Here is a 16,780-nt window from a genome sequence, read left to right as displayed (position 1 = left end):
TTTTGTAATAGATAGTGCTGGCGAACATATAGCGCCAGTGCTATCATTAGAGGGCGTTCCCTCATTTGCATGGAGTTGTGGCCCCCATTCAAATGAGGAAGTCACTATGCCTCTGTGCCCGCACCGTTTAACCGACATGGGCGCAGAGGCAAACGTGCTTTTAGAAGGCACCCCACAAAAAGGTGGCCATTTTTAGTGCCCCTTCTAAATGCAGCCCTTTAACGGGACGAAATGGAGTCCCAAGGACCCCACCGACATCCCCTTGCAGGCGGAAGCAGTCACTCTTTTCACCCCCCTGCAAGGGGATCTCTAATCCCTTTTAAAAGTGCAGCTGGGTTGCCGCCTGCAGAAGGAAACACGGAGCAGCTTTTAAAGAGCTGCTCCGTATTTCTCTTGAATATGCTGCCCTGGGGCAGCATGAGTTCGCGGCTGTCCAGAGAACAGCGCTTTCTTCCTGATAGGGTCCACTTTACATGTTTGCACCTGGCGCACCTGATTTTAGGTGACAACACCCATGCCCAGGAAGGCATGGGTGTTGTCAACAACTTCCCATTTTATAGGGATTATCCTCCTAGGAGGGGTATAAGAGCTGTTGGCAGAAAGGACAGCTTCACACTTTCTCTTTTGACTTGGAGATGTTAAGTGGGCATTATAATATTGTACTTTTTTGTGCATGGCAAAATTGCCTCATAGCTTTAGTATAAAACTCATTCACACCAAGAATTTACAAAAGCTCTTTATTCATTGGCCCGAGCATCTGCGATTTAGTCTTCTGAAAGTTTCATTGGCTTTTGCTACCTAACCACTAATGGTAACAATCTGATTATACATTTTTTCCTCATCAAATTTACATTTCCCAGCCTCCAGGAACTTTTGAATGGGAAAACTTCCATGATCCTTCCAAAATCTCACCTAAATCAAAATGTTTATATTGATGTGTTATGTATTAAAAGTATGTATGTAATTCATTTACATTGGTGTGTCTTTAAAAAAAGTAAAGTTACATTTACTTTTAAAGTAAAAATGTCATACAAATATTTTAAAATAAAATCATTTTTATGTGATTTTATTTTAAAGTAAATTTCATTTATATATATTTTAGGTAGTCAATATAAAATATTTTATGATTATTTTCTATGCAGTGTTATTTTAAGTCGCTACCTTCATTATTTTCTATAGGAAGGTGTTGCAATGGCACTAGTTGGCCATGTGTGGGCTGGACTCTGAGCTGGAGTACATTTACCACTTTTTTGGGTCCTTTTTGGCTTTAGTAACTTTAGAAGAGCAGTTTGTGGGTAGGAATAGGCTTACTCTTTTGAGAGTGGCTGCATGCCCCTCCCTAAACCCCTCCTTAGCTCCACTTACTGCTAAATGGGAGGGGGTTTGGAAGCAGTAAATACTCCACATTTTGCAGGCACTCTCCCCTTCCCGCCCACATTTGCTACTCAAACATAGGCGTATGTCTGCAGAGAACTCTGCACAGAAGAAATAGGAGAGGAGGTGGCAGAGACTGCAGCACGTAGGTTAGTGAATAGTATTTTGTAGTATGTCAGTAGTAATGTTGTAGTACTGCTAAACATACTACAAAATGCAGTTTGTAAATAGCTTAATGTAATGTTGCCAAACTGGAGAAGGAGTTAGCAGTCTAGTAAATCGGTGATCAAACTTCCCAGTGGGGGCAAGGACAGGAAGCTGGGCAAAATAGTAAAGGCAGAAGACCACACATATATTGTAGGATAGCTTTGATATGAGTAGACCCTTGGTATGTAATTAGATAGGATTTCACCAGCTTGTCATTGCACACCCCCAGCCTGGCAGGAACATAACTGGTGATGAAGGTCGGGAATTGGGACCTTCAAGTAGAAAGGCACAGTGGCAATCCAAAGAGCGCATCAAACAAATGGATGGCCAGCATACCTTGTCCCACCGTAAAGAGATCGCAACTTGAACTAGAGGTCGCCAAAGTAACCAGAACCAGCGCAGAACGCAAACTGAGCCACCCCAGGCAGTTCCAAACGGTGGGGACTGCAACTCAAAATATCCACCATTTTAATGTCGGTCATCTCCATTTTCTAAGTACAAGCAAGCTACCATTTCAAGGCCAGGCACCCCATTGAGAATATAGAGGCCCATCTTGAAGTAAGGTTCCCTTTTGAAAGCACAGAGGTTGCCATTTTAAAGTAAGGTGCCCCATTGGAAATACTTAGACCGCCATTCGAAGCCAAGGATAAGATGACCTTATATTGGAACAGCTATTTAGAAGGCAAACACCACCAAAATCAGCTAACACAGTGCAGCGAAGACGAAAACGAAACCTATCACGCAAATAAAAATTAAATAACAAAGAGCATCAGGTCTTCCAAGACAAAACCCAGAAGGGGGTTCAGCATTGCATCTGACCTTCAGACCAGCTATTTCTATCCTCTGAAAACACAACAGGATCAAAATGAGTGGAATGGCAGTACGAGGTTGAAGACTGTATTGAAGAATCCTGAGAAAAACCCAGAAGGGGGTTCAGCATTGCATCTGACCTTCAGACCAGCTATTTCTATCCTCTGAAAACACAACAGGATCAAAATGAGTGGAATGGCAGTACGAGGTTGAAGACTGTATTGAAGAATCCTGAGAAAAAGATGAAAAGCAAATATTACGCACAATGAAGATTATAGAACTAGAACTACATGAAAATTCGAGGTACATCACAAAGTTCACCACTCACTTGGGCTTGTCCCTATACAAATGACTCTGCTTCAGAGAGTCATCAGTCGCGGAAATATTTCAAGAGGCCATTCAGTGGGTCATCAGTCCAATTCTGTGTGGATCAAACTACATTGATGACATCCTGGAATTCGGATCCATAACCGAAGAACACAACTATGCTTTAGGACAAGTATGCCAAGCACTCAGAAGAGCCAATCTAACCCTGAACCCAGCCAAATGTGAGATCACAAAACACAACTTAAATTGTACAGTCGCATCTTCGAATCAAATCATGAGACCAGAACTAATGCAAATCACAGGATTAAATGAAACATCTGCAAAAAGAACAGATGGACTGAATGCTGAAAAAATCAAACATTCACCCCCAGGCACAGGTCTGTGTTAAATCCATTGTTTTTTTGCACACCGCACCATTCCAGTTTAGACCCAGCCATGTGCAAATCAGTCTTTACCATGCTCCCCATGGGAACAGTCCAGCCTGAACTGCCATGCCAGGACCTCCCTGGACCAGAAACAAGCATCCTGGAACCGGTTTCGGGGTATCACTCTTCATCAGCCAGTGTAGCTTGAATTTGGTGGCGTAGCAGGCTCAAGCTCCACGCCTGGGCATACCCTGGACAAAACCAGGACTCCAGTTTGAATGGACCCTGGCACGTGAACAAGCATTTCAAGAAATCAAAAGAAGAGTCAGCAGTGGGTCACCAACATGTAGTCCAGTAGGTCTAAGAGGCATCCTAGCATAATAATGCCCTAATGAAGGGCACCATTCGATTGGGTCCTATGCTAACTGAAGCCTGTTGGACGTCAGATCATACTCTCAAGCAGAGAAAGGAGGCATGGCAGTGGTGTGGACATTTGAGCACTGTCACACGTTTAGCATGTTAAAATATTTCCTGAATACTTTCGGTCACTTACAACAATCTTTAGAAATCTCAAAGGAAAAATGCCACTGAAAATTGAGTGATGGAGAATTCACCTGCAAGAATGCTCGTACTCAATATTGCACAAACCAGGAAAACATGACAACCCAGCAGATTACATGTCCTGGTACACACTCGCCATCAAGAGAGCACCATCATCAGCTGAAGAGTACTTAAATTTAGTAATGAGTTGAGCTACACCACTAGCTAAACAACATCGACAAAGCCCCTCGTGCAGACTACACACTGACAGAAGTGAAAACATTGACACAGTTAAGACAGTGGAGAAACATCGATGAAAGCTCACCCAGGTATAGAGTACCCTCAAATCCACAAAGAGTTGATTATAACACGTGAGGCATATTAGTTACAGACACCAAAAAGGTCCTGGTCAATGAAGGACACAGAGGGTTAATAGCGACCAAAAGAGCCCTTCGAGACAGCATGTGTTTTTTACAACCGGATCAAATGGTGAAAGACACTAAGAAAATGTCATCAGTGCCAACTTGTTATTGAAGGATCCACCACCACTCCGGATGACTCCTCTACCAGAAGGCGTCTTGAACACCATTGTTGTCCATTTCTTTGGGCCACTGAATCAGGCTAATATGTGATTGTAGTTATGGACACAAGTGAACACCTGCCACTTAAGCGCTTAACACAGTCCCACAGGCGTATTGAAACACATCACACATAATCATGACAGTGCCCCGCACAGCTTGTTTATGGCTGAGAACCAGGACATAGAGCTGTAACCAAAGGCTCAACCAGTATAAACAGACATCCGCTGCCAGGATAAGTGCTCTCGATAGAGAGGCTAAAGGGTGAGTGAAAGAGCACACAAATGCTTGAAGACGAGCCACGTTTTCAGACATCCAGAGTGAAACATCAACAAGCCTGGAAGATCAACACCAGCTATGATCCATCTGCAAGTGGGCGTAAGGAAAGGAACGATTATAATGACCGCCAAGAATGGAGACCAGCAAATAACACCGAACATTTCACGCTTCATTGCCTTACCATCTACTGCGTGACGAAGAGGATGCCAACACAAGAATGGACACAGAATGGAAGAATGAAGAAGAACTCACAAGGGAGCCACATCGCTCAGAAGGTACCAGTGTGACACAACACACACTAGAGAGAAATCGCAGGACTCCAACTCAACTAATTGAAGGAATGTCACTGCTGTTTCCAAGTTGGAGTAAGATACAATGTTACCACACCCTAGCTAAGCTGCAGAAAGAGTTAGCAGTCAAGTACATAGAGACCGGAACAGACTTCCTGGGCAGGGACAAGGACAGGATGCGGGGGCGGAGATGGACAGGCAGAAGAGGAAACTCACGTGTTGAAGGAAGGCTAGTTCCGATATGAGTAGGCCCTTGGCAGATAATTATTTGGGTTGTCACTGACAAGCTGTTCAAGCACCAGTGTTTCCTGTGTGTCACTGTGCACCCTTGCGCACCTCCTGCCCAGCAAGAACACAACAAATAGGCCCTTATTGATTGTGCCTTCAATGACTAGCGTGTGAATGTGGCATGTGTTGCAGTTAGTAGCCACACGAGTCTGGAAAGAGTCTGAATGTACTGCATATTTGTCTGAATTAATACTATTAATTGACGTGGGTGAATGCTGTGTATCTCTAAACTCTACCTTTGCCTATATCTTATATTTTTCTGAATCTGTGCATTTCCAATTCACCTGTTTAGTTTGATGTCAGAATGCCATATGATTTTGGAGATGAACAGAAAGACAACTGAAAGATTACGGTACTACTTTTTTCACGTTCAGGCAACTCTAAAATTAATGCATGACCTTTAACATGGGCTTTTCGTTTTGGCATAGTGATAGGTATACGGGTTGTTAATGTTTCACTAGTTAAAAATAAGTCATATCTAAGGTTAATTGCTCAACAAGCCATATGCTGTGGACTCTAAATTTCAAAACAGCTTTATGAAGGTTTTTCAAATACTGTGAATGGTATATATTTTTTATGTTGTACATAACTTTCTGAGCTTGTGTGTTGGTATTGGTGTATCAATAAATTGAACCAAGTAGTGACCCTTTGTTGAAGCAATGAAGTTTAGATTGAAATTCGTTTTTTACATGGTTGCTTTGAACTACAGATGAAATGTGTTGATCTTTTGCTCTTCTTTCCTGCCCAGCTCGGCCCTGGCCTTCACCTGCACATGGTACTGCGCGATCGTCACAGCCGCCATGACCTACATTTTTATGGTCCAGCTATTGAACGTCAGCTACAATGTGACTGAGAGGGAAGCTCGAATGGCCTTGCGAGACAAAACCGGCCACAGGTACCTTTGGGGCCTGATCGTGGACACTGGCCTATACAACCGTGGGTTCTTCCAGAACTGGATGCAGTTTTTAAACTTGGGCCAACATGCCCAGCAGAACAACATTTTGGATATTGTCTGATGTTCACTCAGAGGTGTTAACCCTACGGCTTGGCTTGGCCGACATCTTTCTTCTAAACAAATGTGCAAGCCACCGTGTCTGTAGACCACACTACTGTACTGGTAGGAGTGCAGTGATTATAGAGTAGAATAATATATCAGTATTCAATTTATCTCTATTTATACTCAAAGTATACTCCCAATTTCACCTCTCCTTAAAAAATGCAGCGTCTTCGATTTAGACCCAAGATTCTGAATGATCTTTGTCACTGTCCTCAGCCTCCTTCATTTTATCCTAGCAGGGTTTACCTGTCCATTCACAAATGAGTGTCTTAATGTTTTATATTTGAAGACAAACTGAACAGTCAGTTAACTTGGAGCAAGGTTGGCTGAACACCTTTGGAAATCTTTATTCATTGGACGATGTTGTTCTTTAAGAAGGCACTGATCTGATGTTGTATGAAATCTCTAAGAAGCACCTTAACTGTTTTGCTCTTTACTAGCACTTTACACTATTCAGTGGCATTGCATAACTTCTTAGTACGAGACATTGCTTCTTCCACATAAACTGTGTCCAAGCACTCTGTCGACTGACAGAAGATCAACACAGTTCAGCATCATACTATCATGTTTTGTTAAGAAATTGAGATACCAAATACCAGCTTGCTCCAGTGTGAATTTTGAAGTTTTAAAGCTTGACGTGTCAAGCAGAAGGGCTAATTTTTTCCAAGGGTTTTTTAATCTGTCACTACCACCTTATCCTTTGAGCACACTGATAAGGTAGCAAAGATTAATTTTCTACATCCTTGTGTAGCAGCAATCCAACCAGTGGTGTTTGTCCTTGCCTGAACCTTCGTGTCTTCCCCTTCTGTCCTCCTTTGGCACACTAGAGAAAGTAAATCTAGCCAGATTTTCCTCTTGTACAATGAAATCTGATTTTAGCCATGTACACAAAACCCCTTTCCTAAGAACTGTAGCAAAGGGGTAGTAGTGTAGATGTTTCTTGGTAAGGTGGGGATTCACTGCCACAGTGTGATCTTGGTGCTTAACTCCTTAAAACACGCAGACATTCAGATGAGGAGATCAGTTGATGTGTAACGATAAATGTGTCTGCAGCCGGTGCAATTGGCTCATACAGTGACTGTAACAAACGGTAGTCCAATCCTTCTGCTTCCTTATCATGGGACATCTTTTACAGTGTCGGGAATGTCTGCATTTGTTTTATTCTCTCAAATCATACAAATCTTTGTCTTCTTTTCACATGACCATCCTGAAACATGTCTGTAACATTGTACTGGTAAGTTCCTTATGGAACGAAAGATAGGCAAGTCGTAAGGGTCTTTATTTTGCTCAAAAGTTGTTTACAGCAGCCTGATCTGATCATACGAGATTGCCCAAAGCGTTAAAACACAACTAGTACGCAGTGAATAGATTTGTACTAACAGTGTCTGCTAGTTTCTTGCTTCTTGTTGGATGCACATTGACATTAGCTATGGGGTGGGGGGGGTGGAACAGGTTACCATTGTGAATAATTCTTTATCATTTTATCATGATGTTGAATAATAGGATTAGGCTGCTCTTTGCTCCTGCCTAGCTGGCTGCTTTTAGTGCTTAAAAGGTGGATGGATCTTCAGGGACTCTGTTCAAATGCAGCCCTGAAAGCACACTTGAGGACGTTTACAGATAAGCTCCCGGTTTCTACACCAAAACCAGGAGTACAGAACGATTTCATGCATTCCTCTTAAGAATTGCAAGTGTGCTAGGAAACGTGCGTACAAAATCAAAAGGAGGCTAGTATGGGATTGAATACATTTTTATTTACATTTAGTTAATTCCTTCAAGAAACATCAATTTTAGCGACTTACCAGTACTAAAGCAACAATCCTTCCCCCCCCTCATTCCCCCCCTCATTCCTGAACCCCTCTCTACCTCCCCTCCCTATCTCCCCTCCCTTAGACCTTCCACCTACCTATACCACCTGCCTTCCTTCATGCCAACACTTCCATCATTCTGATCTGTTCTCCTCCCCCTTTGGGTCTTGTCCACCAAGCTGTGATCTATCATTTTGCTGTTGTATGACAGAGTAATGAGTATGGGTTTAGAATACAACTTATTCAAAACTTGTTGGTGCAGTATGGGGCTGCTATTACAACAATAATGATTTTGGAGTTCCCAATTAATTGCTGAGCCGTTGTCGGCCCTAGTCCTGTAGTCCACCACCCTTCACCCTCTATACTTTCTTACTCCATTTGAGTCACTATTCATTACCACTATCTGTATAGCTGTCCAAGCCTTATCCTTCTGCAACACTTCTATAACATTCCTCTATGTACTGCCCTTTAGGTGCCTCCTGCTCAGCTAACTGCCACATCTCATCTGTCTACATTCTCCACATACCTCTTTTCTGCATGCTTCCCACAACTTTCCTCTCTTTCCAGAGGACCTCCCTTTATTGGCCTACTGTCCTCTTTCATTTCTTCAATAGTCTGCAATTTCAGTGACCACATTCTTTATTAATTTTTTGACATCCTTTTCAACTTTGTCGGCATTTCTATGACTCGTTCTTTGCATGACCCCATCTCCTCGTTACAAGCCCCTGTGACAGTGGGTGAAGCTGGAAGCAGGTAAAGGCCTTAGTTGAACGGATTGAAGTCTTTATAATTCTCTCACTGATAATTCACTTTCTCAGGTTTAGTATTGCTAGCAAGAAAAATCTTACTCTTAAAAAGATGGTGTTTGCCATCAGCCTTCTGAAGTAGCTGTGAGGAAACTCCTTAAAAAGAGCCAATATCATTATGGGTTATAAGATCTTCCTGAACTTTTACCTCCTCTAATATCCAAAACCATCAAGAGGTGCATGTAGCACTGTTTATCTAGTCAGCCTCTTAGATAAAAAATATACCAGAGGATGAAGGGGCATTGATGTTTCAATCCTCCAGCCCCTTTTCAACTTCTCAACATGATGGAATGGGCATGCACATCGGTGCCACAAATTACTCCTGTTGTTGCTGGAAGGAATACTGCCTGTAGGAGGATGTGGTGGCTGTGCCTGTGGTGGATCTATTATAAATGTTAGTATGAGTGTCTCACCCTTACGACTAATAACTATTTTCTAGACAGATCCTGTGGAGGTTGCTGACTTGTGGGGGTTGCAGACTTGTGGGGAAAAGATCCAAAACAAGATCTCTAAGATTTCTCAAAGTATGTGAATCACTGAACCAAGATGTCCATTTGAGGCTTGTGGTGTTCTGTCAGTTCTCTCTCACTCAGTTCCAGAGTCTCTTTTGAGTACAAAACAGTCATGTAATATCACTTTTTACAAAAATCATAATGTGTTCCATGGTGTTTGTTCTCTATGTAACAAGGCTTACTAACAGCGTGGCTGTCTCGATTGGTAGTGAAAAGCATGGTGATGCGTTGCACATGTGAAGTAGTGGTAGATGGATGAATGCACCTTCTTGTTACTGAATGATCTAACAAGGAACCTATAATGCACTTGGGTCACTGTTTCTTGTGATCTTATGCCTGTGGGTAAAGGACTGAGTGAAAGCTTGAAGCTGTGTTTAGCACTTGTAAAGTCTCTGTATATACATCGTTTTATACAAGTCTTCTTGCCATTTTTTCTGTTCTGTCATGTTTTCTCTGAAATTTTAGGGGCATCGGAAAAAGCGCAGAGCTTAAATATAGCTATCTGATATAGACTTCTAGACGCATATTTCTTACCTTAGAATTGCATCCAGGCATCGGGTTGGATCTGGAAATTTTATGTGAGCAGTACCAATAGGTGTCGTAGTTCGGATGCGTGCGGCATCATCCGTGCCGGTACTGATGTGCGCAGTGCCTATATAGGCGTCACCACTGGAGGGCTGATGTCAGTTCTTTGCTTTCCGCGCCAGTCAGTGTAGATCCGGAGAGAGCCCTTCGGCGAAAGCCACCAACAGATGTCGATAACAGACGTGCATCTTGTTTGTCTCTGGTGCCTGGAGTGTGACCACGTCGCGAAGTTCTGCGTCAATGCCACGCCATGCACCCCAAGTCCTTGAGGTTGTGGTCCCTCCAGCTCCTTCCCGCTCGACATTACAACGGTCTCGATCCCAATCAAAGGAAAGTCCCATGATCGATCGCGGAGCCATCGATCTTCATCGCAGTCGAAATCATCCAGGAATTCGGGTAAGTTCTACAAAAAGAAGAAAAGTAAGAAGTCAAAGAGGTCTCCGACTTCACCCCATCCTTCAAAGTCATCCGACGAGACAAGGGAGCATTTTCTTTTAAGGCCTGGCTCTGTGGTTGAGCATGCGCCTGGGCAGGCTGCTTGCCTCCCCAAGGTTCCGGCAGCAAGAGGGACCCTTGCCCACCTTCGTGAATTTTATGAGACCATGCATCTCATAGTTGGGCGACCAGTCCCACTGGCGTGACTTTGGGCCCATGGGTTTGTGAGGGGCCCCTACTGGTTTCCCACCAGCAGGTCTGCCCCAGTGCCAGTCGTGCGACTTGGATCCATGGATAGATTGACTGGGGCTGGTCGTACCACCTCGACCGTCCATGACACCAGTCCTGATGCCAACGGCGTCCCTTCCCATTCTCATCCCTAACTTAAACATGGAGCAGAAGGGGCGCCAACTGGCGCCTGGGGCTAGGCCTGGGGAGGAATGGGAGGGCCACTGGACCCTGAGGGATACTAGCCCCTATACCTCTGCATGGGCTGGTGTGAGGAATTGGTGAACACCAGTGGACTGAACACCTCTCCAGATGCTGCCATGGTCTCTCCTCCTACTGTGGCTATGGAGGAGGCAGCTTCTTTTGCTATGGTGGTGAGAAGGGTGCCCAAGGTCCTGGTCCTTAACCTGCCCTCAGTGGCAGACAAGACTAACGTCTTGACATGTGCTTCAACCGGGAGTGATCCGCTTGAAATCGATTCTCCTTTTTAATTAATACCTTACGGATTGCCTGCTTGAGGCCCAGCACAGGAGCTCCTGTAAACAGGACAATTGCCTGCTGCCATCGCCCTACCCTGCCCCTCCCTGCCCCGGGGATCCCAATTTCCTTATGCCTCACCCTATCCCAGAGAGCTTGGTGGGCCAAGCCTCCTCTTCCCGCTTAAATCCTGGCACATTCCCTACTACTCCACCGGATGGAGAATACAAAAGGCTTGGACACCTTAGGCAAGAAAATGTTTCTTCCACCAGCCTGGGTCTGCAGTCCGTGAACACTGCAGGGCTTTTGGGCTGTTACTCCCATGCACTGTGTGATTCAGTTCGCAGGTGCTGTCTACCATGGTCCTGGAGGAGATATAGGCCATACTATTCCAAGCTATGCCAGACTGGAGAGATGCAGCCAAGTTCACGATCAGATGTGGGCTGGATACAACCTACTCGCTAGGCAGAACGATTTCTTCTTCAGTGACCTTACGGCACCATGCCTGGATAAGAACAACTGTCTTTTCAGGAGATGTCCAAGGTTCGCTTATGGATATGCCCTTTGATGGCTCCCATCTCTTCATAGACAAGGTTGCAGCCCTTCAAGGATAGCCAGGTTCTTGGCCTTTCTATGGCCCCCGCCAACCTCGGTCAGCCTTTCGCAGCCACGTCCTTACCTACCCAACCACCACTGCACACCAGGTCTCCTGCCTCTGCATGGCCAAGTACGTGGTACCCCCATACCCAGGGGTCAGGCAGCTCCAAACCTCTTTAGTTCACCCTCCAACCATCTTGGGCAACCAGTGGGAGGCAGAATATGCCATCACCTGCACCACTGGAGGTTGATAACATCAGACTGCGCAGTTCTCCAAATTGTCCAAAGGGACTACTCCTCCCCTTTGTTACTACCCCTCCACCCATGCCACCCACTTGCACAAGACTGAAGGACTATCTATCCTTGCTATGCCAGGAAGTGGAGGCTCTCTTGGCCAAGGGAGACATAAAGAGGGTGCTGACGCCAGAAGTAGGCCCTGGTTGTAATTTCCGCTACTTTCTTGTGCACAGAAAGGATTAAGGTCTTCATCCTATCCTAGACCTGTTCCCTCTCAACTTCCTCCTTAAAAAGTAGAAATTCAAAATTCTCACACTCATGTCTCGTCTGTCCTGGACCCGGTAGATTCAATGGTGACATTGGATTTGCAGGACACATATTCCCACATTCCCGTCCTGCTTGCCTACAGCCTTTATCTGCAGTTCACTGTGGGCCATGAGCACCATCAGTTCACTGTGCTCCCCTTTGGCCTAACCAGCGCCCCTCGGGTGTTCACCAAAGGGATGGCCGTGATTGCAGCTCATCTGTGGAGATCAGAGGTACCAGCTTTCCCCTATCTCAACAGCTTGCTTTTGAGGGCAGGCTTGCCCCAGTCCGACCTCCTGCACTCGATGGGTTTCAGTATCAATGTGCCGAAGTCACACCTGACTATGATACTGATGTTTTTCTATCCTGGGTTCGGCGAGACCGACTCTCAGGCTTCTGAGCCTCATGGCCTCCTGCATCCTGCTTGTGACATGCCTCCTGGCAAATGCGGGCTCTGCCGTGGGACATGAAGTTCCATTGGACGCAGCATCAGGGGAATATCTCTGACATGGTCACCCCAAGATGCCCAACATATCATGGATGGCTTCTGTATCCGCAGGTGGTACAAGATCTCTTTCAGCATTGAGGTGAGCCTTGGTTAGATCTGTCAACCACTGCTGGCTATGCGTAGTGTCAGTAGTTGCTTGCTGGAGTTTCTAAGGCAGCTGTCACTCTGAAGTGCTTTTTATCTCGAGTGGAGCTCAGGCCTCTCCTGTAGACCTTTCCGTCCTGACCACTTCTTCCCAAAGTTCGCTAGAACATCGGAAACAATTGGGGCCCAAGTCATCCTTGTGGTTCTGGCCTAGGCATGGAGAATTTGGTATCCCGAGCTTTTGAGCATGGCCATTGGTCCTCTGATCAGGCAGCCCCTTCGGGAGGATTTTCTCTCGCAGCAGTAGGGGAGGGTTCACCACCAAAACCTGTCAACACTCCACCTTCATGCGTGGAGATTATGCGGTGACAGTTGACAGCTTTTTGACCCTCTGCCTGAAGTCCGCAATGTTATCTTGGCAGCCAAGTGTCCCTCCACCAAGATGGTGTACGTCTGCCACTAAGGCAAATTTGTGGCATGGTGTGCAGAAAAGCAAATTGGCTCTCTTTCTGCTCCCCTTTCTTACGTTCTTGTGTTTATTATTTTTCTTGCCTAGCAGGGTTCTGCGTTGGGCACCTAAAGGGCTGTCTTTCTGCCATCTCAGCCTTCATGCAGTAGTCCGAATAGCCATCCGTTATCCTCTCCCCTGTCTTAAATAGGTTTTGAAAGGTCTCTTTCCCTTTATCATCCTTCTGTGGGACATCAATCTTGTACTTACTTTTCTGATGTGCGCTCCCTTTGAGCTGCTGCATAAATGTTCTTTCAGGTTTTAACATTAAGATGGCCTTCCTAGTGGCGCTAACATCTGCCGGGGAGGGTCAGTTAGCTCCAGGCCTTGTCATCCAAGCCTCCATACCGAACCATCTTCCCAAAGAAGCTGGTTCTTTCCACTAGAACTTCCTTTCTGCCTAAAGTTGTCACTCCCTTTCACGTAGGCCAGTCCATCACCCTGCCTAGCTTTTATGCTCTGTCGCATCCCTCTAAGTAAGAGGAGTAACTCCACGGGCTGGACCCAAAAAGAGCATTGTCGTTTTACCATGACTGCACAAAAGATTTATAGATGGACGTCCAACTATACATGGGGTATGGTGCTGCCAAAAAGGGGAAGGCTGCACGCAAGCTGACCATCTCCCGATGGACATTGCTCTGCATTAAATCTGCCAAGCACTGGCCAAGAAAGCAACCCCTTGAGGGTTTGACTGGTCATTCCACCAGAGCCAGGGCTGTGGCCACTGTGTTAGCATGCGGAGTTCTGTCCTGGACATCTACCAGCCAGCAACGTGGGCTTCTCTGCACATGCTTACCAAGCACTACTGCCTGAACAGTCAGGTCTGTAAAGATGGGCACTTTGCCCATTCGGTCCTGCAGGATGTTTTAGTGTGAAATGTTTTGCAGCCCCATCTCTGGAGAGGTATTGCTTTGGTATCTATTCGAAGGTAATTAGTCTGTAGCTAGAAGTCTCAAGTAGATGGACAAGTTACTTAACTTCATTAACTCTTTAACTGGTAGAGACTGTCTAGCCGCAGATTCCTTAACGACTCACCCGTCCTCCTAGCTCTGTGAACAGATTTCTATAGTCAAGCCTGTTCACCATTCAGGGATCTAGTTTTCCACATCAGTGGTCAGTGTTTTTCTTGGGTTCGTGCTCCTGACATGGAAAGTCGTGAAAAGAAAGTGACGTCAGTGCTCTGGGCTGCCGCCTATTTGTGCTGTACAATAACTATGATGTACACGGCGGAAACTCCGGCATAACTAATATCGCAGTAATGCACCCCAATCAGTGTGGTTAAGAGGAGTTGCGCGCTGCTTTGGGCACGTGTTTTTAATTCTAAACTTTTCAGTCTGGCGTATATAAACAAATGTTTTATGTTATGTTTTGTCTCCATTTCAGGTGGACATAGTTGTGAGTGAACGCCTCTTCAAGGATAAGTATATCCATACGGCGTCTGTTGCTGTTTAAATAATCTTTAAACTTACGTAATTTGCTGATGGTTCCAGGGAGGGATTTATCATTGAGTTGTGCCCTGAAGAAAGCTGTGGACCCATAGGGCCGTTCATAGGCTGAAACATGTTGGCATTTATCTAGGGTCATATGACCATTGTATCCTGGGAACACCCTACTCTTGTTGTTTTAATATCCACTATCTCCCCATATTAAAAGGATACCTGGAGAGTGTGGTGGAGTTTTAATATTTAACCCCCCCCTAGCCTTTTCCTCATAAGCGCTCCCTGAGATACGGTTGAGCCCACCCTGGCCTTTAGGAGCCAGGGTGAACCCGATGATGAAACATGACACTACTAGAGTGTGTGAGGGTTATTATACAAAGAGGTATTGCTCCCAACAGTGGTAGAAGCATATTACCACCCCTCGGATTGAGAACTGTGCCTGCACATTTAAACCTTAATTCCTTTTTGGGCAGGATACTTATTGTTTGTGGGTGTCCTGTTCTATATTCTGAATACATAAAAAGTAATGTCTTTCATTTAACTGTCATTTTATGAAAGGAATTGTCTTTTACCCAACAGAACGTTTTGTAAACTATTGCATCCTCACATTCACTGAAAGTTTTTTTTTTTTACTGCCATCATAGTGTTCACCCACCACACTCTGTAATCCTTAATGATAAAGTCTTGGTTGCACCCGAGCTATACAAGTAGGACTAGGAGTGAAGACTCCTCTCAGGAGGCTGGTGTAGTGAGGAGTCAAAGAATGGTAACAAAGGTAAGAAAAGAGGGGCACAGCAGGTCTACCCCTGTAAATGAAGAAAACGCATCAGAGAGACTTGGGTAGCGAAGACTTAATAACTAGAGAAACGATGGTAAGATAGCAAGTCTTTGTGCAAGAGGCAACTTGATTACACATTCATCCAAGCTGCCACATCTTTAAGGCAATTCTTGAAGCTTTTAAAGGAAACAGCCGACTCGTCTTTAAAAGGGAACACCAGCCAGGTGTCGTTGGCATAAGAAATTGCCTTGACCCCCCAGTTGGCAATAAGTGAAAACAGGGGGGCTAAATAGAAGTTGAACAGCAGTGGGCTTAAAGCTGATCCTTGTGGCACCCCACACCACAAGCGCTTCTGCTCAGACTGATAAGGTTGTAGAGCCGCCCTTTGTGTCCGCTTGTGGAGGAATGACCTCACCCACTCCAGGGCGCTTCCCCTAATGCTGAAGTCATGAAAGCGTCGAACCAAAATAACAATGTCTACCGTATGAAATGCAGCAGATGGATCCAGGAGTTCCAGCATGGCTGATGCCCCTGAATCTACTGCCTCCCTTACTAATTCCGCCACCTCTACCAGGGCCGTCTCTGTACTAAAGCCGGCACGAAAGCCAGATTGAGTATCATGTAAAATATTATTGCTGTCAGAAAATGTAGCCAGTTGACGCTGGACAACCTTTTCCAGCCTCTTGGCTGGTGCCGGCAGAAAGGGAGTAGGTCTATAGTTAGCCAATACCCCAGCATCAACATTGAGTTTTTTCTTCAAAGGTAGAAGTGTGGCATGCTTCCATAAATCAGGGAAGGTGCCAGAACCAAGAGAGAAGTTACATATGTGTAATAACACATGAGCGGTGGAGTGTGCTACTTCCTTCCAGATTTTGGGAGGGCAAGGGTCCCCTGGGGCACCTGACCCGCACTTCAGCATCTCAGCCAAAGCCTCCTGTAGAGAAATGGGGGAAAAACAGGATAGAAAGGATTTAGGGTCACTCCTCTCACTGACCTCTGATTTGACTGTTTCTACTCTATCTTTAAAAGAGTTGTAGCCCGCCTGAATTTTATTGTCAAAAAAGTCAGAGAGTTCCTCACATAGTAAGTGCGACGGCTGAACGTCAATAGCTAATTCGCGGGGTTTAAGAAAGGAATTAACCATCTTAAACAGTTCTTTGCCTGGTTTATCTGAGTTATTAATCTGTGTAGCTCTGTAATCTTTTCTAGCCACCTTAATTGCTCTGTGCAGCTCTTTCAAAGAGGCTTTATAAGCCAGCTTAGCGGCGACAGAGTAGTCCACCCTCCACTGGCGCTCCAGGTGTTTGCAACTGCTTTTTAGAGACCTGAGGGACTCCGAAAACCACGGGGTGGAAGG

General features: G+C 45.2%; 1 protein-coding gene across 5 annotated transcripts in view; it reads left to right on the top strand.

Moving 5' to 3' along the window:
• ZDHHC23 (zDHHC palmitoyltransferase 23) overlaps nucleotides 1-9,377 on the top strand; it is a 253,237-nt gene extending 243,860 nt beyond the window's left edge. For 3 of the 5 annotated variants that reach the window (XM_085621069.1, XM_085621070.1, XM_085621071.1), the window contains exons 5-6: nucleotides 5,351-5,410; nucleotides 5,807-9,377. In XM_085621069.1, the coding sequence (XP_085477195.1) occupies nucleotides 5,351-5,410; nucleotides 5,807-6,074 (328 nt within the window). In that variant the 3' untranslated portion in view covers nucleotides 6,075-9,377. The remainder of the gene's footprint in view (nucleotides 1-5,350; nucleotides 5,411-5,806) is intronic. The other 2 variants (XM_085621072.1, XM_085621073.1) reach the window with 1 other exon arrangement.
• The last annotated feature ends 7,403 nt before the right edge of the window (nucleotides 9,378-16,780 follow it).

The sequence above is a fragment of the Triturus cristatus genome, chromosome 8 (assembly GCF_964204655.1).
Source record: "Triturus cristatus chromosome 8, aTriCri1.1, whole genome shotgun sequence".
Lineage (NCBI taxonomy): Eukaryota > Metazoa > Chordata > Amphibia > Caudata > Salamandridae > Triturus > Triturus cristatus.
This window is presented reverse-complemented; position numbering and strand designations above follow the sequence as displayed.